The 24187-nt window shown below is 44.3% G+C and overlaps 1 protein-coding gene and 1 long non-coding RNA gene across 9 annotated transcripts in view; one reads left to right on the forward strand and one right to left on the reverse strand.

Annotated features, from left to right (window-relative positions):
• The window catches only part of LOC129143247 (uncharacterized), a 312467-nt gene that overhangs the window by 204527 nt on the left and 83753 nt on the right, over positions 1–24187 (reverse strand). The window contains exon 3 of one of the 7 annotated variants that reach the window (XR_010149292.1): positions 16612–16707. The exons of 3 other annotated variants lie outside the window; for them this stretch is intronic. This is a non-coding gene — a long non-coding RNA (uncharacterized LOC129143247). Of the gene's footprint in view, positions 1–16599; positions 21789–24187 lie in introns of all 7 variants that reach the window. 3 more of the 7 variants (XR_008546506.2, XR_010149291.1, XR_010149290.1) reach the window with 3 other exon arrangements.
• On the forward strand, positions 444–22623 carry SULT1C2 (sulfotransferase family 1C member 2). 2 transcript variants are annotated; one of them, XM_009443052.5, is made up of 8 exons: positions 444–778; positions 5344–5515; positions 5920–6051; positions 12881–12978; positions 16619–16745; positions 17221–17315; positions 17464–17644; positions 20399–22623. In XM_009443052.5, the coding sequence occupies exons 2-8, from the start codon at positions 5365–5367 to the stop codon at positions 20509–20511; spliced, it is 897 nt and encodes a 298-aa protein (XP_009441327.1). In that variant the 5' UTR covers positions 444–778; positions 5344–5364; the 3' UTR covers positions 20512–22623. The 2 variants fall into 2 exon arrangements, with proteins under 2 accessions (XP_009441327.1, XP_001135304.1); XM_001135304.5 differs by having other exon boundaries at positions 449–778; positions 5926–6051.

Genomic DNA, 24187 nt, shown 5'->3' on the forward strand with positions numbered 1-24187 from the left:
AGGCAAAGTATAAATAAGTACACACCTAAGCTCTAGACTTCTGTTCTATCCTCTCTGCATTTTCGGTGTGGATGAATACAACTTGGGAAGAAAGGAAAGAAGAACCAGCAGTTTTAAGCACTTACTATTTGCTCTGCAAAGTGTATTCATCAACATTGTTGCTTTCAATCTTAAAGCATGGATTGGAGACAGGCAGTATTACCCACACTTCATAGATGCAGAAATTAAATCTCAGGCTAAGGAGGAAGGAAAAGGGAGTTCACCAAATAAGCAGGAGCCTATCTGAAGCCTGATGCATCTGGTCCTAGAGCCAACCTTCCATTTCCCCCCAGCCCCCACCTGTTTAAGCTTCTAGGCCAGTGGGAGGAGGGAGGGGCCAGGCAGCTGAGGGCCAGGAAAGATGTGAAAAACTCTAGCTGGTGACCGAGAGGAGGAGTAGAGTGTGCCCTTAGTTCATATGAACTAGAGGGAGTTGGTATTTGCACAGCAGTCAGGGTCACATGAGTGATCATGGTAAAGTGAGAAGTTCTCCCTCCCAGGGCCAGGTCACAGGGTTTGTTTCTGTTCAATCCGGATTCTTCCAGTAAAAGCTTCAACTTCCCACACTGAAGCTGAGAGCCTCCCAAAGTGCTGGCTACCTGCTGAGCGCCCCTGTAACTCTGACACAGTAGTAATTTGAGCCTCTGCAATTGCCGTCTGCTTCCTGTGAAAGTCCTTTCCGTGCCCACTGACCCTTGAGTGGGCCTTTGAGCTGCTGACTTTCAGCTGGAACTTGAAGGTAAGAATATGGCTTAAAAGAAATTCTGTACCTAACTCGTTAATTTATTTTTTAACCTTTAGCCACATAGGTGTGACTTTATAGATGCATTTATTCAAACCAGAAAAGATCCTAAGAATCTGATAAAATAATATAAAAGAGTTTTGTTAACAGCCTCCAGCCTAAAAATTCAGACCTAGAAATTCAGGACCCCCCTCAAATCACCTCCAAAAGCTCTCTCTCCTGTAATACTATCTCTGTCTCCCACCCTGATCTTTTCCCAAATACCCTCCCTGTCCCATCCTCCTCCAGGGCCAGCTCAACTTCTCTGGCCAAGACTATTTCTTCTTCCATGACAGCCCTCCTCTTATGCCAGCCATTGACTAAGACACATGCTGGGCCTGCAAGGGGACTGAACCAGATCCTGTGCTCCAAGGGTCCAGACTTATAAGCAAGTAATTGTAGGACGTGGAGTAAGAACTATAAAATTCGCACACAAAATACTATAGGATCCCATGGAAAGGAGTGATTACTTCTGTTTACAGAGTCAGGGATGCCTCCACAAAGGAGGCCATAGTGATCTGGCCTGATACGATGAAAATGTCCCTGCTGGCTGCTCAAGGGGAAATGTATGTGTCTACATGCCTGACTCTCCAAGGGCAGGAACCATGTGCTGATGTGGCCCAGCAATGAGGGGCCTGGGGAGGGTGAGAAGGACTTGGGACTTCTCCTGTGGGAACTGGCAGATCCCTCTGCTCCCACTGCACTACCCAGCTGCCTCAATCTCTTGCTGCATCTCCTTCTCCCAGCTTTAGCCAGGTTCTATCACTCCCCGTGCAGGCCTCCAACAAGAGCAATACGGTGGGATCCATAGTTCACTGGACAGCCAAGCCCTTAACCGCCCTGGTCCTCAGCAGCAGCAGGTGCCCTTCCACACATGTTCACAGCTGTGCCCAGGCCCTCGGACATCAGCTACCTGCCCAGAGCACAACGCCTACCACAGAGTTGGTCAATGTGTTGCGTGAATTATTCTCAGGGCATTAGTTCAAGGCCAGAGCCCTAAGCTCACATGTACACCTGCCTACAGGTGTACATTGGGAAGTCCCATAAATACATCAGACTCAACCCCAGAATTGGACTCACCATCCGCTCACCCCCACCCTATGGAGGACCTTCTCACTGTGTCCTTACATGGTCTTTCCTCCATGTGCACACATCCCTGGTGTTGCCTTGTGTGTCCTAATCTCCTCTCATTACAAGGATACCAGATTGGAATAGGTCTCATCCTAGCGGCCTCATTTTAACTTAATCACATAAAGACATTATCTCCAAATACAGCCACAGGCTAATATACTACGGATTAGGACTTCAACATACGAACTTAGAGAGACACAATTCAAACCATGATAATGTCCGTCTTAGTCCATTTTGTGTTGCTATAACAAAATACCTGAGGCTGGGTAATTTATAAATATAAGAGGTTTATTTTGAATCATGATTCTGGTGGCTGAAAAGTCCAAGAGCATGGTGCTGGCATCTGCTCAGCTTCTCGTGAGGGCCATGCTGCATCAAGACATGATGAAGAAATAGAAAGGCAAGCAGGCATGTCTAAAGGGACCAAACTCATCCACTTCTGGGAGATGGCATTAATCTACTTATGTGGAATCCACCCTTATGGCCCAAACACCTCTCACAAGACCCCGTGTCCTAGCACTGCCACACTGGCAGTTAAACTTCAACAGAGAGTTTTGGTGGGGACTAACTACAACCAAACCACAGCAGTATCCAAAAAGTGTTTTGTAGTTTTATGTTTATATATATGTATACTTTTTGTTCATAACTATGTATAAATAGTTTTCTATCACTATCACTGCCATAACAAATTATCAAAAATTTAGCAGCTTAAAACAATACAAGTTTATTATCTCACACCTCTGTAAGTCAGAAGTCCAAACAGGTGTCTCTGGGTAAAATCAAGGTGTTGGCAGGGCTGCATTCCCTTCTGGAGGCTCTGAAGAAGAATCCCTTCCAAGCTCATTCTGGTTGTTGGCAGAATTCAGATTCATGTGGCTGTAGGATGGAGGTCCCATTTGCTTATTGGCTGAGGTTCATTCTCAGCTTCTGGAGGTCATGCCTTGTCTTGTGTTCCCCTTTGTCTCTAAGCCATCAATGGCAAGTTGAGTCATTCTCATGCTTCCAAACTCTCCAGCCACTTCTTCAGCCACACGACTCTCTGACTGCTCTTCTACACCCTTGTCCACTTTTAAGTGCCCTTGTGGTCACATTAGACCCACCTGGATAATACAGGACATGCTCATTGCCTTAAGGTTCTTAACCTAAATTCCATCTGCAAAGCCCTTTGCCACACAATGTAATGTATTAGGAATTAGGACGTGGACATCTTTAGGGCCATTATTCTGCCTACAACAATATACATTTGAAAAAGACAGATAGAAATACATCAAAATAATAACAACTCTTGTGTGATAGATGTTTTCCTTGTACATTTGGACTGTTTCCAAAGTTTTGGCAATGTATAACTTTAAATTCACAATAAAAAAAAACAAGAGGCAATTTTTAAAGAAGGAACATAGGATTCGTATACAGATGTTGGCTGCGATCCTGGGCAAGTTATTGATCATGTGACTCTCAGCTTCCTCACATTTATGAGGGTGATAATTATTCCTTCCTAATAAAATTGTCATATGAATTAAAGAAAAAGAAAAGTCCATGAAGGACCTAACATAGAAGGCCTGCAAGAAATGTTTGTTCTTATCCCTCCTCTCCTGAATTTGATCATACCATAATCTCAGGAGTACTGTCCAAACTCCACCTTCTTTGATGTATTATACATACAATACAACTGCTTCTCATATTTGAAAATTTTCATAAATAATTTGTCTTTCGTTTTCCAAAAATTGTCTTCATCTTAAAGGGCTCAGCTCAATCTGGAAGCAGAAGCCACCATGAAAACTGCCCTCACTAATCTGGGCACCTAGTTTTCTCAACCATTCCATGAAGCAGCTGGGCCAGATTATTTCATTCAACCTCTAGCAAGCATGTACTGTTACATTTTCTGTAAGGACCCTTTCAGCTCCGAAGTTCTATCACTCATTTTCAGCAAAAGTTAAAATAAATTAATGTATACAAGGCCTCAGCCCAGCGTTGGCAAATTGACGTGTTCGATAAATGTTAGCTTTTAACTATTATTTCATTAGTAGTAGTAGTAATAAATGTCTTCCGGAACCCCAGTAGCCAAGCCAGTTATCCTTGAGTAACAGTGATTTACATCTTCTGCTTTCTCCTTTTGGTGCATTTAAAAGTCTTCCCTCAATACAACAATGACAACACACACACACACGCACACACACACACACACACACACAATGCAAAACTGGGCAAAGCAGATATTTCTCCCACAAATGGCCAATAAGCATGATAAGATGCTCAACATCATTAGTCATTAGGGGAATGCAAATCAAAACCCCAATGAGCTATTTATCACCGCACAATCATTAGGATGGCTATTATCAAAACCAAAAAAACAAACAAAAAACACAAGAAACAACAAGTGTTGATGACAATTTGGAAAAACTGGAACCCTTGTGCACTGCTTGTAAAAATGTAAAATGGTGCGGCTGCTGTGGAAGATGCTGTAACATTTCCTCAAAATATTAAACATAGAATTACCAGATGATCTAGCAATTTCACTTCTGAGTATATACCAAAAAAAATTGAAAGCAATAATTCAAAGGATATTTGTACATCGATGTTCACAGAGACCTAATTCATGACAGCCAAAAGTTTCCATCAATAGATGACTGGGTAAACAAAATATAGGCTGGGCACGGTGGCTCACACCTGTAATCCCAACACTTTGGGAAGCCGAGGTGGGTGGATCATCTGAGGTCAGGAGCTCAAGACCAGCCTGGCCAACATGGCGAAACTCGGTCCCTACTAAAATCACAAAAATTAGTCAGGCATGGTGGTGGGCACCTGTAATCCCAGCCACTCAGGAGGCTGAGGCATGAGAATCGCTTGAACCCTGGAGGCAGACGTTGCAGTGAGCAGAGATCATGCCATTGCACTCCAGCCTGGATAAACAGAGTGAGACTCTGTCTCAAAAAAAAAAAAAAAAAAAAAGGAAAGGTGTATATCTACAGTGAACTAGGGAAGGAAATCCCATCACATGCTACAACATGGATGAGCCTTGAAGAGATTAAGCTTTGGATCAAACTTTCAATTAAGCATAAGATTAAGCTTAATTAATAAGACATTCACAAAAGGGCAGATATTATGTGATTCCACCTAAATAAGGTATATAGAGTCCATAGAGACAGAGAGTAAAATGGTGGTTGCCAGGAGCTGAGGGAGGGGGAATGGGTATTATTGTTTAATAGATACAGAGTTTCTGTCTGGGATGATGAAAAAAATTCTAGAAAAGATGGTTATAATGGTTGCACAACAATGTGAATGTACTTAATGCCTCTGAACTGTACACCTAACGATGGTTAAAATGATCAATTTTATGTTATGTATATTTCACCACAACTTCTTTAAAAATCTCCTCTATTCTTTTCCCATAGGGACCCCAACCCTGAGACACTATGGCCCTGACCTCAGACCTGGGGAAACAGATAAAACTGAAAGAGGTGGAGGGGACCCTCCTGCAGCCTGCAACTGTGGACAACTGGAGCCAGATCCAGAGCTTCGAGGCCAAACCAGATGATCTCCTCATCTGCACCTACCCTAAAGCAGGTGATTGCAGGGTAGGAGGGACAGCAAAGACCTGCTGAGCCAGCACAGGCTCATCACTTAAGTTAGAATTCCCCTTCTTAGGAAACCTGCTCCTTCTTATTGTTCCACAATGGGTTTTGGAGCTCAGGGCTCACACAGGATGCCTGATATCCGAGTTTTCCAGGAAAGCTGCTATGCTCTACCATGCACTGGTCTTGGGTGGAGAGACCCTTGCCTGTGCTGCTCCACTCCCTACAGAGATCCAAAGTCCATCCCTCATGGACTTCTATCACTCATGGCAAACAGGATTCTGACCCAAGGGGAGGTTGATGCAAACACCAAGGCTCTACATCCTCTTTGTTTACTCGGGACTCTTCAGGGAAGATTGTCTAACAGATTTCTGCTTCTCATCCTTCCTTTCTGAGCCTCAGGGACAACGTGGATTCAGGAAATTGTGGATATGATTGAACAGAATGGGGACGTGGAGAAGTGCCAGCGAGCCATAATCCAACACCGCCATCCTTTCATTGAGTGGGCTCGGCCACCCCAACCTTCTGGTGAGAGCACCCCCCTCTTTCTCTCTTCCTGCTTTCTTTCCCTCTCTCTTCTGTTTTCCCCTGTCTTTTCTCACTGTTCTCTTCTCTCCTCTCTCTCTCCCCCCCTCCTTCCTCTTCTCTCTCTCCCTCCCTCTCTCCTTCCTCTTCTCTTTCTCTCTCATTTTCACTGTCATATGTTTCTTCCTTTTATCTTCCTCTCATCCTGTCTACATATTATTTAAGATTTTTTACCAAAAGTGAATCACCAAATGAAAAGGATGTGTGCTAGGGTCAGATTCTGCCTTATTTTCTTCTTAAGCCCTCCCTCTGATCATGTGCAACTGTAGATCACATTGAAGATGTGAAAAACTGTAAGCCATTTATTCCTTCTTCTATCTGTACCCCAACCTGATAAAACCCAGTGCAGCCAGGAGGGTATCCAAGAATCGATAATTCACACACACACACACACACACACACACACACACCCCATTGCATTTGGAACCAATTATTTCTGTTCAACAGAGAAGACTTTTCAGGTAATGCTCAACCTAGAAGTGTTTCTCTTCACATCAAAAAATAAAGAAAGCTAAAAAATATAACCAGAATGCTATATTTCAGGTAACTGGAGCTGCTGGAACTATTTTGCAAAACAAGGATAGGAGGAAGGCCTACTTCCCTAAGTTACAGCATTGCAGAGATCCATGTGATAGAAAGCTGGGAGCACAGTAGCTGAAGCTATGAAAATGTAGTTAATGCAGCTCTAGCATGAAGTCTAGACTTGGAGCAACTGTAGACAGAGGTCTGATAAATCCCTAAAAATGTCCTAAGATAGAAATTCCCTGATCTGATGCATACAAGACACTTGTAACCTGTGGAAGGAGGTGTCTCCAAGTCAGAATAGCCTTAAAGGATTTTGCTTTCCCCTATGATCCTACCATCCAGCCCCTCTGGCTCCTCTGGCTCTCGAAGAAGAGAAAATGGTCACTAGGTAGGTAACTACTGGCTTTGTAACCCAGTGCCTGTTCCCGCCCTGCTCTGAACTACCTGTGGGGCTCTGACCCCATAGACAGGCCAGCCTCTGCCTGCTTAACCATGATCTCACTCCATGCACCATCAGGACCTGCTGTTTTGTGTGTGTCTGGTCTTCTGTTCCTTGAGCAGCAGGATGGTATAATAGTTAAGGACTACCAGGGTTTAAATCCTGACTCCATCACTCACCTCACAACGTTTAAATCCTGACTCTGTCACTCACCTCACAATGTTTACATAACCTCTCTGTGTTACAGTTTCCTTAGCTGCAAAGTGTAGATAGAATCAAGGCCTATCTCAAAGAGTTGTTGTGAGCATTAACAAATTCAGTATAGGTAAAAAGCTTGAAGCAGTGCCTGACACTCAGAGGATACTATCTACGTGTTAGCTATCTTTACTAACCACTTCTCCAGGCCCCATGACCCCATGTGTTCCCTGATTATCTAAGACCAGCATTTTTTGTTTATTTAAAGATGGAGGCTAGCTCTGTCACCCAGGCTGGACTGCAGTGGTGCCATCATAGGTCACTGCAACCTGGAACTACTGGGCTTAGGCAATCTTCCCACCTCAGACTCCTGAGTAGCTGGGACTACAGGTGAACACCGCCACACCTGGCAAATTTTTTGCTTGTAGAGATCGGGTTTCACTATGTTTCCCAGATTGGTCTCAAGCACCTGGCTTCGAGCACTCCTCCTGCCTTGGCCTTCCAAGCCACTGGGATCACAAACATGAGCCACCACACCCAGCCCAAGAACAGCTTTTGATCTTTGTTCTACCTCCTGCCCCTGCCGCTGCCCAGTGTCTTACCTCTGGCAATTTGAGAGATTAAAGAAAGAGGAGAGGCCTAAGCAAGATTTCTAATGAAGTATTCTCAGCAGTAGAGAGCAGAGTGTTCAATTACTAAATCAGCATAAAAACCAGGATAGAGCTGTAGAATCCAGAGAAAGGATGGTACTCAAACGGCCAGCTTGGCATGTCATACAGAGGCACCCTGGCCTCTTTAGGAACCAAGGTGCCCTGTTTGAGAATAACAAACAGTCTCAGGCTTTATGATCTGCCCAGCCACAGAGAGCTGAATGCTGGCTGGAGACTCAGCTGTGCAGTGATCGTTTGTTTGTTTTTTTTTTTTGAGACAAAGTCTGGCTCTGTTGCCCAGGCGGGAGTGCAATGGCATGGTCTTGGCTCACTGCAACCTCTGCCTCCCGGGTTCAAGCAATTCTCCTGCCTCAGCCTCCCAAGTAGCTGGAATTACAGGCACCTGCCAGCATGCCCAGCAAATTTTTGGTATTTTTAGTACAGTCAGGGTTTTACCATGTTGGCCAGGCTAGTCTCGAACTCCTGACCTCATGATATACCCACCTCGGCCTCCCAAAGCACTGAGATTATAGGCGTAAGCCACCGTGCCCAGCCAGTGGTTTTCTTTCAGAGTAGATAATCCCTGCCAGTCGAGATGAGGAGCATCACTGGGAGGAGACCAGTTGCTGACATAGACTCATGGCTGTCGGCCAAAGGTCTCAACCACCCTTGGAGCATTCTGGAGTGGTCAGACACTACGGGACAATGGACGAGCTTGTGCCCTGCATGGTCAGTCTCCCTTCCAGGCCCCCTTCTGCTCTCCCATCAACTCCCAGCCTCATAGCCGTTCTGTGACAAAAGGGATTACATCTGTGACCCACAGAGAATTGGTTTGGAAAGACTTTGAAAAGACCTGTGTGCATGTGTGTGCATATGCATGTGTGTGTGTGAACTGTATATAGGTGAAATCTAGGAATGATCCACTTAGTTTCAGCAAACATCTATGCTCAAGGGCCTATGCTGCTCATAAGACCTCACACCTACTTGCCCCCAATAAGTTATAGTCCCATGGAAGAAACCAATGCAGATGATATAACAACAAGCATGGAGGGCTACTGGCAGGGTGAGGGGAACATGGCCAATGAACCGTTCCTGGAGGTGACACCTGAAATGATAAACCGTTGTCATTACTAATTTTCTGCCTCTGTCTCCTGCCAGACTGCAAACTCTTTGATGGCAAGAAACAAGTTCTGTTTAACTTTGTACTCCCATGGGGCTGTTTCTACAGTATTGGCTGAATTGATTTATCCCTCACAGCCACATGCAATTTGGCTCAAATCCCAAGGCTAAAATCTTAGTGCAACTGACAAAGGCCAAAAGTGACCCCGTTTGCCCCCTTCTTCCAAGCTAGTGGGCTTGGGAATGGGCCCTGCAGCCTGGGCTGTGTCATGCACACTCTCCACGCTGTGCTTCTCCACCCTGAGTCTGAGCAACCATCGTGGTATTCCTGGCGGGTGAGGCAACCCCATGGGGATTTTCTGAATCATTGATGAGAGAGAGGTGGGGCGAGGGTGTGGGGGGGCAGAATGTACAATGTACCTATGTTCATAAAAGAAAACACTGGTCAACTGCTTTATGTCAAGCCCCGACTCCACAGTATCTCTCTCCTGTAGGGGTTTTTTGGCAGAAAAATTTGGAGTTAGAGCTGGACTGAGCCCACCAACAGGGCTGGATCAGGAGTAGGAGTGGGCCTTCTTATTTGTCATGGGCAGGAAGGATGACTGTGAGCCATCTAAGGACCATAATGACTGAGTACAGATTTCCCAATTAGAAGACTGGGTCTCGCCGGGCGCGGTGGCTCACGCCTGTAATCCCAGCACTTTGGGAGGCCGAGGCGGGCGGATCACGAGGTCAGGAGATCGAGACCATCCTGGCTAACACGGTGAAACCCCGTCTCTACTAAAAATACAAAAAATTAGCCGGGCGTGGTAGCGGGCGCCTGTAGTCCCAGCTACTCGGGAGGCTGAGGCAGGAGAATGGCGTGAACCCAGGAGGCGGAGCTTGCAGTGAGCCGAGATCGCGCCACTGCACTCCAGCCTGGGCGACAGAGCGAGACTCCGTCTCAAAAAAAAAAAAAAAAAAAAAAAAAAGAAGACTGGGTCTCTTTTAGGCATTAAGTGGTTACTGCCCACAGGGCATTAAATCAGGTGTAATAGGAAAGAGGAGAGCCGTGAGTACCAGGAAGGAAATCAACCAGCCTGCAGATCTCACTTTCTGGCAGATTCCCTGAATTTGCTCCCCAGCTTGGGATTGACAGTCCAACTCCATCCATAACCTTCCCTTCTGTCCTCTATGTCTGCTAAGGTTTCTTATAGCTTTCATCTCCATTTCTCTACATTGTGCTTCTTTAGCTCTGCCACTATTTTTCTTTTCAGCTATATAAGCTCTGCTATTTAACCCTACTCATTGTAGGTTTTCATGTCCAAACACTTTATAAATCTTCCCCGTCTTTTTAGTAGTCTCTTGTTTCCTTGCTCATGTTTTCAACTTTCTCTTTTATTCCTTTGCACTTTTTTTTGAGACAGGGTCTCACTCTGTCACCCAGGCTAGAGTGCAGTAGTGCAAACACAGCTCACTGCAGCCTCAATCTCTCGAGCTCAAGCGATCCTCCCATCTCAGCCTCCCGAGTAAGCAGCTGGGACTACAGGTGCGTATCATCATGCCCAGCTAATTTTGGTATTTTTTTTTTTTAGAGACAGGATTTCACCATGTTGCCCAGGCTGGTCTCAAACTCCTGAGCTCAAGCAATCCACCTGCCTCAACCTCCCAAAGTGCCAAGATTACAGACGTGAGCCACTGCCCCTGGTCTTCTTTGCATATTTTAAACATAGTTATTTATATTCTCTATTAGGTACCCAATAACTGAGGTCACTAGGGGTTTAGTTCTTCCACCTGTTTTTTTCTAGCTCTTGTTCATAGGGCTTTTCCCTCATTTGTTTTGTAATTTTGTATAAAAAGCTCTTTTCTCCCTGTCTTGATCTCACACCTACATTGGAACATTTCCAATCTGGAATAGTTTAAGTTAACTTCTGGTCCAAGCTGGTAGTATAATTTCATATCCATGCATGTAGTATGAAAACAGGATTGTGGTTATGAGTTCTCAAGAAAGCCTCTTTTTCTGCACCCAGAGGCAAGGCAAGGAAATTACCTTACCTCTCTTTGGCAGTAGGTGATCTTTTTCTCTCTCACCTTTCACTGAGGTAGCAGACATTTGAGTTTCTCCGGCTAATGCATGGGTCTCTGTTCCTAATCTGTGCCTCACTGAAGTCCAGGGCTACCAGCCTCTTCCCTGAGCAGAGGTCACTGAACTGAGCACTGGGTGTCCAGAGGGTGAACCCACTCAGGGCAGCTGTCATCAAAGCCTTTGCCCACTTCTCCATCTTGCAGCTCCCTCCCTCTTCACTTTGGTCCCTGGAGGGTCCCCTTATTTTCTTATGAGCCTGATTATGCACTTAAATGATATGTTTGGTGTTTTAATCAGAATCTGCAGGTGTGTGATTAACAGGAAAGATCTTCATAATGTTCAGGCCACCATGTCTCCAGCAGTGAAAGTACTTGGAGAGACCCTTGAAGAGTGAGTGGGACTGTCCAGATGTGTAGAAATGAGAGCCAGAGGGAGGCACAGGGGTGTGGGGCAGCAGGACCAGGGCATGTGGAAGGACAGAGTGTGAGCTGGCGTAGAGGTGGAGCTGAGAAAAGAGACTAGAGGCAGGAGAGCTTTGCAGCTCTTCTAAGGAATATGGACTTCAAAAATGGTTAAAGGTGGTTTTCCAACTTTTCTTTTTAGTACCAAAACACTTTTTTATTTAACAAAAATTACCATGACTACATGATCCAGCAATTCCACTTCTGGGTATATATCCCAAAGAAAAAAAAACAGGGTCTGAAACAGATACCTGTACATCTACATTCAAAATAACATTATTCACAATAGCCAAAAGGTGGCAACAACCCAAGTGTCCACCAATGGCTGAATTGATAAACAAGATGTGGATATACAATGGAACATTACTCAGTCTTAAAGAGGAAGGAGATTTTCTGCACTAACTTGACCCAGCTCCTCTGACATGATTCGCATGAGCCTCTGATTCCCACACTAGAGTGGAAGCTCCTTAGGGAGAAGGTCTGTGTTTTTCTTGTCTTTGTTGCCTTTTCCCCTAACCTCAGCTTAACACAATGATTGCACAAAGTGCTCATTAAGGCTTTTAAATGAGAGAGTAGAGGCCGGGCACCGTGGCTCATGTCTGTAATCCCAGCACTTTGGGAGGCCAAGGCAGGTGGATCACGAGGTCACCAGATCGAGACCAGCCTGACCAACATGGTGAAACCCTGTCTCTACTAAAAATAGAAAAATTAGATGGGCGTGGTGGCCAAGCGCCTGTAATCCCAGCTACTCGGGAGGCTGAGGCAGGAGAATTGCTTGAACCTGGGAAGCGGAGGTTGCAGTGAGCCGAGATCGCACCACTGCACTCCAGCCTGGTGATGGACCAAGACTCCGTCTCAAAAAAAAAATGAGACAGTAGAAATCATGACTCACAGGCCAGCAAGTATACATGTTTTTAGAGATGAAACAAGTGATTGCAAACAGGCCGGGTACATGAGACAGCCTGCTGCAGGCACATGGGGGTCATCTCTGGCTGGCAGGAAGGTGAGGGAGTCCTCTCTTCTCTGGTCCTGGCTGACTCTGCCTCAGCAGGACTTCACTTGCCCATTCTCACCTTCTGTCACCTCATCCTTAAAGTGACAGAGTAAATTAACTCTAAGGCCCCATCCAGGACTCAAGCTGTGTGATTCTACAAAAATGAAAATTATATTAATAATCCCATTGTAAAATCCCAAAAGAAAGTCAAGAGACTAGCAGAAAGACAGGTGGGTGATGGGATATCCTGGACAGAGCCTGGATCATGAGGTCCCCGTGTAGTGCTTGTACTACGCAGATGTTTCCTCTTGAACTATTTTAAAGGTGTGGAAAAAGCCAAAGCAATGCCCTCTCCACGGATACTAAAGACTCACCTTTCCACTCAGCTGCTGCCACCGTCTTTCTGGGAAAACAACTGCAAGGTAAGATACCAACAGCTCCCTGTGACAGAAGGGAAAGTAAGCCAACCAAAGCGAGTCCTGCAGACCCCAACGCAGAGCATTCGTGATCACCTTTGCCTCTCCACTGTCTCTGATGCTTATCAGCAAAGAGAAAACATAAAGTTCTACATTCAGCAGGACATTCACCTGAACAGTTTCAAATAGGACATGAAGGCAGGATCCAGACTGAATGTTTGGAGGGAACTAGAGACATGGGGAGGCAGTGAGTGCAGTAAGCGTAGCTGTGAAATGAAGGGGAGAAGATGGTGGTTCCAGGCTGCAGGCCATGGGGAGGTTTTCTAACAGACCAGGGAGGGAAGAATGAGAGGAAAAAAGCTAAAGCTCTCCCCAAAGGGGGCCAGGCGCGGTGGCTCACGCCTGTAATCCCGCACTTTGGGAGGCCGAGGCGGGTGGATCACAAAGTCAGGAGATCGAGAGCACGGTGAAACCCCGTCTCTACTAAAAATAAAAAAAAACTTAGCCAGGCGCGGTGGCGGGCGCCTATAGTCCCAGCTACTCGGGAGGGTGAGGCAGGAGAATGGTGTGAACCCGGGAGGCGGAGCTTGCAGTGAGCCGAGATCACGCCACTGCACTCCAGCCTGGGCCACAGAGCGAGACTCCGTCTCAAAAAAAAAAAAGTTCTCCCCAAAGGGTAAACAGATGAACAGGCCGAGCAACGCTCTTGAGGACACCCCACCTCTGCCTCTGGTAGACTCTGAGTTCTTCGTTTTATTTATTCTGTGACTTTATTTGTATGCACCCCAGTGCCTAATAAGTTCCTGGCACATAGAGGGCATTAGACACGTCCTTGCTGAGTAAATACGGAAGTGGCTGTAGAGCAGGTGGAGTCAAGGGTACAAACTGAGCTGCCAGCCTTGGTGAGAAAGTGGGGCACTGTTTCCTTAAAGGCAGGAATGAAGGGGAAAGAAGGGCTAAGAAAGATATGTTGCTAGGGGACTGGAGTGAAGTTGGAGGACTCAAATGACTTCAGTCCTTTTAGTAATAATGTTGGATAAGGGGACAAAAACTTCCATTTCCAGAATTATGGCAAACCAGGTGTTCTGAACCCCTGAAGCCCTTATACGTAGAACATCCAGGATTACTGCATTAAAAAATCACAAGTTTCCTTTTAATGCATAACTGAGATCAAAATAAAGTCCCTAAGTTTAGAAACTGCAGAGGAAACTGAAACTCAGAGAGGCAAATTGAGACTGGGACTCTCCTGGGGAAATCTGATGACCTGGATAATCCAGCAATTTAAGTTTTAATGGCTGCACAGGGACAGGGTCAAAGCCCATGGCACAAGGAACCAGAAGAATGAGGAGCCAAAGCTGGGACCACTGAAGGGCTACATCCTCAGTGGATGGGTGGAGGAAGCAGAGGAAGACCTTAGGGAACCACTCTGCCTTGACCTAGGCGCTCAGCTCCCTTGAGAATGTATAGCCACAGGTTTACTCTCTCAGGGTTTGAGATTCAAAATTGCACTCCTTGCATTGTTCAAGAAACTACAAGCAGAGAAATTACACAAGGTGGTCCCCACAGCCAGTGTTCCCCGGTCCTCTCTGGAGGGACACAGCTGCAACTCAGACCCCCATAGGATCCCCACTTGAGCTCACCATCCCACATTACAAAATACACAAAAGAACAAGCCACCATGAGATGCAGTCTTCAGAAAGAACCCATGGAAGAGTCAGACCTCAAGAACTTCAGACAATGTAATTATCAACTCTAGAAATAAAAGAAGGTTCAAGTTGTGTGAATAAATGAAAAAGTGTATCAAAAATAAAATAAAGAAATAAGATGCTACTTTTAGACACAGAAATATTAAGTAAATAAATGGAATTTCTATAACAAAAAAATATAAAATCATGGAAATTAAAAACTCAAGCATAGGATAAAGTGCAGAACAGCTGCATAGAGAATTAGTGAACTCAGACAGGAAGGTTTGAGGGTAAAGGTTTGAGGAGAGAGGAGAGACCTGTGTCTGGAGCTAAGAGCCAAGAGAGGGAGCACGGGAGGGATTAATAAAAGGATTATCAAGCAGCAATGAAGAGGAAGAAAACTGAGCATAAAAAATTTAGAAACTAGGGGAATTTTTTAAATCAGCATTTCTTAAAACCTTCTTTACTGGTGCTTGGCAGCTTGGTAAGTTGGAGAAGAGAAGATGGGGAGTAGGACTTAGTAGACAGCAACAGAGTCAACGCTTTCAGGAGCAGGGTTTCTCAACCTTAGCACTTGCTCTAAAGGGCCTGGGACTTGATATAATCAGGCATGGCAAGACATGCAGGTACAGTGGTGACTGTCGTAAGGAAGAAGTGTGTCCTCGCAGATCCCTAGAACAGGAGGCATGGCATGTCACACAGAGCCTCACAGGGAAGCAATGGGATAGGTCAGGAGGAAGAGACAGTGAGTAGAAGACATGGGCAAGAGCCTTGATGTGGTTTCTTTCGGAAAGAATAGTTGAGGCAAGGTAGGCAGGCTTGGGATTGGCCAGTTTGAACCACTGGAGCAGGCTTTCAGCCACAGGGGCTTGGCCTAGTGGTCTGGTATCTGACCCTGGGATGGTCAGGGCAGGTGAATAATGGCCCAGTGTGTACAAGCCCAACAGCGGAAGTGTTGGGGGTATAGGCTCTGGGGTGTTGTAGGCAGTTCCTCCAGAGTCAGCAAAGCCCCAGGATGTCAAAGCATCAGATACAGAATATAAAAGACATAATTAATACAGCACTCCTGACATTTGGGGCAGATTTTTCTTTCTCGTGGGTGGGAGCAGGGGGACTCTTCTGTGTATTGTAGAATGTTGAACAGCATACTTGGCCCCTGCATGGATGCCAGTAGCACCACTACTCCAAGTTGTGCAACCAAAAATGTCTCCAGACATTGCCAAATGTCCCCTAGTGGATACAATCATCCCATCATCCCCAACTGAGAACCACTTAAAAGTGAAAGAATAAAAAAGCACAGCATTGAAATAGCTGGTCATAGATCTGAGATGCATAGTCAAGAGGCCCATTTGGCATTGATGCCATTAAAATGTGAACTGAGTACTGGATAAAAGGTCAGATTTGGTAAAATGAAAGGTTGGGAGGGTGGAGGGATGTGAAATTGTGGGCAAAGTGGAACTTGAAGGAATGTTTGTAGGGGCAGAGCTGAAATGATTAGAGATGGAAATCATTCAAGCTGAGGAGGCCAGGAGAAAAATAGGAGCTATTTTCTTGCTGTGTGGCTCAAACTCTTAAACATGAAGCTTCTGTGCATCTTTGGGAGGGTGCGCGAGGGGTCATCAGTTTACGCTGATACTGTGGAAGTCTCCTATTCAAGTGGCAGGTCATAGTTTACAGAAAAAGACTTTGCTCCTGATACCAAAGGGGCAATCAGGCAATCTAATCCTCACCAATCCCTAATTGATTAGCTAATTAAAAGGACTGAGTTTGAAGTAGAGAGCAGACTTGGTGACAAAGCAGAGACAGAAAGAAGAGGGAGGTCACAAGGCCAAGTCGCAGGGCCAGCACTGCAGAACTGAGCCAGAGTGCACAGCAACCCTCAGGATGGCTCCGCCTAAGGGAACTCTGTGAAAGCCCACTTTTTATACCATCTTTTACCCACCTCTTTTCTTACCCCAAAGTTCCTTTATGTAGCTCGAAATGCCAAAGACTGTATGGTTTCCTACTACCATTTCCAAAGGATGAACCACATGCTTCCGGACCCTGGTACCTGGGAAGAGTATTTTGAAACCTTCATCAATGGAAAAGGTACGGGAACATCCTTCACACCCTTGCATTCTCACTCCAGCTAGGCTGGGTCTAGGGAACCACAGGTAGCATTTTATCCCCTAGAATGCCTGTACTTCACCAGGTGTGTCCTACCACAGACTGGGACTGGGCAGAGCAAGCTGGCCACTTTCTGAGTGTATGCCCATAGCCCTCAGCAAACATCTTCCACCTGATTCAAAGTCTTTAATTAAAGCCATCCTCTTCCAAAAGGTGTCCTTGTCCCTATGTGATTGCACATAATAGGAAGCCACTTTAGGGAGGATGTTGGGGCAAGTAACCCTAAGGCTGACCCCATCTACACCACCCTCAAAATCAAACAGATCAGAACCCTTAGGACATATCTAATCCAGAATTTGGGTTTTCTCTCTCTAACTCACTTCAGGAAAATCCCTAATACTCAGAAGGTTTTGTGCGATGCCTATGTAGACCATTCTGTTTCCTGTGTCTATTTCAGTGGTTTGGGGTTCCTGGTTTGACCATGTGAAAGGATGGTGGGAGATGAAAGACAGACACCAGATTCTCTTCCTCTTCTATGAGGACATAAAGAGGGTGAGTGAAGGCTCTGCAGAAGAACCATTTTAAAGTGGTCCTTCAGGTGCAGAGAAATTCAAAGTTGTTTCAAAGGACATCCCAGAGAATTGTAGTATTTCTTTATGATACTCTCATTCATTCCAGTCCAATGTTACCCTTGCCGCAGGACCCAAAGCATGAAATTCGGAAGGTGATGCAGTTCATGGGAAAGAACGTGGATGAAACAGTGCTAGATAAAATTGTCCAGGAGACGTCATTTGAGAAAATGAAAGAAAATCCCATGACAAATCGTTCTACAGTTTCCAAATCTATCATGGACCAGTCAATTTCCTCCTTCATGAGAAAAGGTGTGTGGGGCCTCTTTATCATACATTCAGATTGTCTCGTAACATCCTGTCTGCCTCTTAGCAGACAATATTGAGTTTTATTAATTCCAAGCCAATCCACTTCAACTATTCCTAATATGTGTTTCTAATAAAACCAGGGATTTGATCCTGTTGTAGAAGAGAACTTTCTAGGGTATTGTTCCAGTATTTGGTTGCAAGGAACAGAGAGTCCCTCAAGCTAGCCCCAAAGAAAGGGGCTTACTGTGAAGATTCACAATGGACAATAAAGGAAATGCAATCACATAGAAAACTAGGAAGAGGAGCCACCACTGGTCCAGACCTCCCAGGGGCCGCTGGATCTCAGGGTCCAGGACTCAGCAGCAGGAGGGATGTGTCTTTGCTCCAAAGCTCCACCACTTACAGGACTCAGCTGCTTTTCACATATCTATTAGGCATGGCTTCCTCTGCTAACCAGCTTCCCGTCTCTCCACCCATTACAACTTTCTCCCACTTTATAACTTCTGATGACTCAGTTTCTGCTCATAACTTGGTCTTGACCCTTACCCAAACCTGCTCTACTTCATGAGTTTCAACTACAACTACCGTTGAGAACTGCCTCATCCTCAGTATTTCTTAGTTCCAATTCCCAAACGAGGAATTCTAATTGGCCCATCTAATATTTTTTGAGAAAAAACTTTCTAATTTAAAAAGCAAAATATGTCATTGTTAAATATTAAATTGGGCTGGGCAGATTGACTTATGCCCATAATCCCACATTTTGGAAAGCTGAGGCATGAGGATTGCTTGAGGCTAGGAGTTCGAAACTAGACTGGGCAACACAGCAAGACCCCATCTCTACAAAAAAAATTAATTAGCTGGGTGTGGTGATGCATCCCTGTATTCCCAGCTTCTCAGGAGGCTGAGGTGAGAGGAGCACTTGAGCCCAGGATTTTGAGAATGCAGTGAGCTAGGACCTTGCCACTGTACTCCAGCCTGGGTGACAGAGCAAGACACCAGCTCTTCTTAAAAAATAAACTAAATAGGCTGGGCGCGATGGCTCATGCCTGTAATCCTACCACTTTGGGAGGCCTAGGCAGGCAGATCACGAGGTCAAGAGATCAAGACCAACCTGGCCAACATGGTGAAACCCTGTCTCTACTAAAAATAAAAAAATTAGCTGGGCGTGGTGGTGCACGCCTGTAGTCCCAGCTATTCGGGAGGCTCATGCAGGAGAATCACTTGAACCCAGGAGGCGGAGGTTGCAGTGAGCCAAGATCACGCCACTGTACTCCAGCCTGGTGACAAAGTGAGACTCTGTCTCAATAAATAAATAAATAAATAAAATCAGTATAAAATTATATTTTTTAAAAGTCTCTCCACAAAAACTCCACCCCCAAGAAGTAACTACCAACAGTATGGAAGTCCCTTTCTCTCTCATTTATAACATACAGATTTTTTATTCACAACAGTGAAATCATGGTATACACACTGCTTTGAAACATCTTTTCTTCTTCCTCTTTGATTTTGCATGTGCTTGAATTTATGTTGTTGCATTTTCCAATCTACAACAGTATTCCATACCAATGAAACAAACCAAAATATTCTACCCCTTTTCTCTTTGGATAACCAGTGGTAATGATTTGTCAAGGTGCCCTTCTTCAGGCTCATACATAACCATCTTTCTATACACCCTCCTTCTTCAGACTCACACAGACACAAAGATATGTAACCATAATGAAAGCTTGCTCCCTAAAATGGAGAATGGGGTCATATTTTGTACCTTTACTTACCAGGATATGAGAAACCCCTCTAGGGCAAGGCATATAGACTCATACACCTCATTGATTTCTTTGGTCCCATGTTATACCAAGCTAAGGATACATCATAATTCATCCAACTATTCCCTTAATGATAGACACTATAGTTATTATTGTTTTCAATGTTTGTTTTTATGCATAATGTTACAGTAAATATCTTTGTGCATAAATTATTATTTCCAGATGCTTTTATTTCTGTTGCATAATTTTCTGGAAGAGGCATTGGTGGGGAAAAGAGAATTTCCCCTGTTTAAAATTAGTTTAAGTTGTTGTTTGGTGAAAAATATTATCTCATTCATATTTTTCCAAAATAGTTTTTTATTGAGATATAATCAAAATACCAAAAATGCACAGATCTTAAGTATACAGTTCAACCCATTTTAATAAATGTATACACCCACACTACCAGCACCCCAATCAAGATATGAAACATTTTCATCACCCCAGAAAGTTCCCTCTTGTGACCTTTTCAGTCAATGTCTACCTCCAGGGACAACCGTTTTTCCAATTTCTATTACTATAGATTGATTTTGCCTGTTGCTGGACTTCACATAAATGGAATTTCACAGTATTTACTTTCCTGTGTCTGGTGTCTTTTGCTCAACATAATGTTTTGAGATTCCTCCACGTGGTTGTGTGTCTGTAGTTCATCCTTCTTTTATGTCTATGTAGTAATCCATCAGGTAAATACACTACAGGGGGGGCCAGGTCATGCAGGCCACTAGCTGCCTTGGGTCAGTTGCCCAGCTGACTCAGAAGTCCATCCCCCTGCACAGAGTCCCCTAGGCCTGCTTCTTATAGGACAGCTGCTCGTGGACAGGTGTCCACTGAAGGGGGAGTTGGGTGAGTCAGGTATGTGGACAGGCCAGATTCAGTATGGGCACTACACCACTTTACTCAGGGACACCACATCTTTCAATCAGAGAGTGACACTCCTGTCTGGCCTTCCTTTTTCTAGGAACTGTGGGGGATTGGAAAAACCACTTCACTGTTGCCCAGAATGAGAGGTTTGATGAAATCTATAGAAGAAAGATGGAAGGAACCTCCATAAACTTCTGCATGGAACTCTGAGCAAGATGTAAATAAAATTAAAAGGTGGATGGCAAGAGTGCAAATACTATCTTCAATCCTTCAGTCCCAGCCAGAAGAATCTCTGAAAGCATATTGTGAATGTATACAATGTAGTACAAACAATCTCTGTGATGATTAACAGTATGTCACCACTTCATTTTTTAAAAAGGATCACGTCTAATGACCATTTTCCCAACTATTCTTTCCAAAGTAAGATATAAGATAGCTTAATAAACTAAGTAAAACGTATGACTTGAGTACAAAAGGATTGTTTTAATCCCCATTATTCTGGAAAGTGCGTCCTAGTCTCCCAGTCTATAACATCATAATACCTTGAGTATAAGTCCAAATATTAGGTTATATCTATATTAAAAACAAAATTTCTGGCATCTGTCCTGGCCATTCAGGCAACTCCAGCCTGGGCTCAATCCTGGAGTTCTGTCTAGTCACTATCAGAAGGAACACTTTGAGGGAAACCCTGGTGCAGCCAGCCCTGAGGAAACATGGCCTGAGTGCCCTCACTGGTGGGTGGGAATAAAATGGAAGTGCACAGAGGAGATGTCAGAAGACCAAAACCTGGTTAATAGTCCCAGTGCTAGGTCATATAGGAAACAGAAAGCATGATAGTGGCCTTTTGGGAACCCAAGTTACGTCCTGGTGAAAGCAGAAAGGAGGAGACAGGATGGCTGTCAACAATGTCAGCATGGGCATGGCTCCCAGGCATGGAGGTAATTGGGTCTTGGCTTCAATGCCACCCTTTTGGGAAGCCCTAAACCAACTGAGGTGTTCTTTTCCCTTGCTTCCCATATTTGTCCCAGTTGCAGCCCTGTTGTTATGTATTTACTCTTCAATTTCTTATCTATACCTCTCACTCAATTGTTAATTCTTTGGGTTCAGTCTCATGCCATATTTACTCCTAGTACCTAATGCAGTGCCTTGCACACAGCAAGTGCCCTTGAGAACGTGTAGAGTGAGTAAAAAAGTGCATGGATAAATGACTGCAGCAAATCACAAATTTTGAACTTTGACCCTTTTCTTTTAGTCCCAAATAGTGGCATTCCATAGCTGAGGGTAGTAGGAGCAGTTCACCCTGGGAGCAGACAATAAGAGGAAGAATGAAGCCAACTAAAATTCTGAATGCTTTTTGTTGGATTTCGTAGGGTATTTTTTTTTAAATAGGGTCTTGCCATGTTGCCCAGGCTGGTCTCAACTGACTGCTTTTTATTATTACCATGCACTGGCAATTCCAAACAATGTCAGTGTTAAAATGCTTCTCCCTGAAAAAGAGAAAAGAAAAGGAAAAAAAGAAAAGAAAAGTGAAAAGAAAAGAAAAACTCTTATTGGCCTAAGTTCTAAATAATAGCTAGGTTACCACTGAGTTTTAACTATATGCATATGAGCTTCAAATAAGCACCTTTTTATTAGGTAAATAAATAAAAGTTATGTGTATCCCCACTGCATTGTAAAATTTTTGTTGTTTGGTTTCATGTCTTATTCACCTTTGTATGGAAATTAATTCAGAAACCCCAAGCATAGAGTCTACCTCTTTAATTCCAGCAGGCAGATGTAGTTCTGCCTGCTTCCTTCCAAGGTTAAGTTCATAACAGTTCAGAATCTTGCAAGCTCACTTCAGGTATAACCTGTGTCTCCAACCCTGCAGTATTTGGATATTGCTGTTTAAACAGTAGATTTGGCATAGATGATGGTGGCACAATGGTTGTAAAGGAAAAGAAGCAGAACACCTGAGTTTGTTCAATTCTCTCATTGGGGTTTTCAGTTGTATCCAGAATTTAAAACAGTAAAATTTAAGAGTGTGAACAGCAACATTCACACTTTGTTTAGTAAGTACAAAGTTGTGCTCATACAGGAAGTTTACTGACTTTGAATAATAACTTTAAAAACAAAATTTACTCTTTTCTAAGTGTTAATTATTTGTTTTAAAATTTAAGAATGAATCAAGAAAATAAAACATTACACCAGTGGTATGATTTAGTAATTGTCTGACTTATACTTTTTGTAGACATTTTAGTTTTATTTAAATTGGCATTCTGATTTTTTTACTGGTCTTGAGTCTATACACAAAGTTGAATAAAAGAAAAGTTTCACTGACTACATTTCTTTACTATTATTATTATTTGTCTCTATTCATGATCAACACTGAAAATAATTTTGTTGTATACGGAAGTAATGTTGATATGGTTAGGCTGTGTCCCCACCCAAATTTCATCTTGAATTGTAGCTCCTATAATTCCCTCATGTTGTGGGAGGGACCCCGTGGGAGATCATTGAATCATTGAGGTGGTTTTCCCCATACTGTTCTCATGGTAGTGAATAGGATCTGATGATCTTATAAGGGGTTTCCTCTTTCACTTGGCTCTCATTATCTCTTGTCTGTCACCAGGTAAGACATGCCTTTTCACCTTCTGCCATGAATATGAGGCCTCCTCAGCCACATGGAACTGTAAGTCCATTAAACCTCTTTTTCTTTATAATTTACCCAGTCTTGGGTATGTCTTTATCAGCAGTGTGAAAATAGACTAATAAAGTAAATTGATACTGGTAGAGTGGGGTGCTGCCATAAAGATACCCAAAAATGTGGAAGTTGCTTTGGAACTTGGTAACAGGCAGAGGTTGGAACAGTTTGGAGGGCTCAGAAGAAGACAGGAAAATGTGGGAAAGTTTGGGACTTCCCAGAGACTTGTTGAATGGCTTTGACCAAAGTGCTTATAATAATATGGACAATGAAATCCATGCTGAGGTGGTCTCAGGTGGAGATGAGGAACTTGTTGGGAACTGGAGTAAAGGTGACCCTTGCTATGTTTTAGGAAAGAGAATGGTGTCATTTTTTCCATGCCCTAGAGATTTGTGGAATTTTGAACTTGAGGGAGATGATTTAGGGTATCTAGTGAAATAAATTTCTAAGCAGGAAAGCATTCAAGAGGTGACTTGGGTGCTGTTAAGAGCATTCCATTTTAAAAGGGAAACACAGCATAAAAGTTCAGAAAATTTGCAGCCTGACAATTCAATAGAAAAGAAAAACCCATTTTCTAAGGAGAATTTCAAACCAGCTACAGAAATTTGCATAAATAACAAGGAGCCAAATGTTAATCACCAAGACAATGGGGAAAATACCTCCAGGCCATGTGAGACCTTCATGGCAGCCCCTCCCATCATAGGCCCAGAAGCCTAGGAGGAAAAGATGGTTCCATGGGCTGGGCCCAGGGCCTTCCCTGCTGTGTGCACCCTAGGGACTTGGTGTCCTGTATCTCAGCCACTCCGGCCATGGCTGAAAGAGGCCAACATAGAGCTCAGGCCATGGCTTCAGAGGGTGCAAGCCCCAAGCCTTGGCAGCTTCCATGTGGCATTGAGCCTGCAGGTGCATGGAAGTCAATAACTGAGGTTTGGGAACCTCCACCTAGATTTCAGAGGATGTATGGAAATGCCTGGATGTCCAGGCAGAAGTTTGCTGCAGGGGAGGGCTCCTCATGGAGAACCACCTCTAGGCCAGTGCAGAAGAGAAATGTGGGGTTGAAGCCCCCACAAAGAGTCCCCACTGGGACACTGCCTAGTGGAACCACGAGAAGAGGGCCACCATCCTCCAGACCCTAGAATGGTAGGTCCACTGACAGCTTGCACAATGCACCTGGAAAAACCACAGGAACTCAATGTCAGCCTG

Source organism: Pan troglodytes, chromosome 12 (genome assembly GCF_028858775.2).
Source record: "Pan troglodytes isolate AG18354 chromosome 12, NHGRI_mPanTro3-v2.0_pri, whole genome shotgun sequence".
Classification (NCBI taxonomy): domain Eukaryota; kingdom Metazoa; phylum Chordata; class Mammalia; order Primates; family Hominidae; genus Pan; species Pan troglodytes.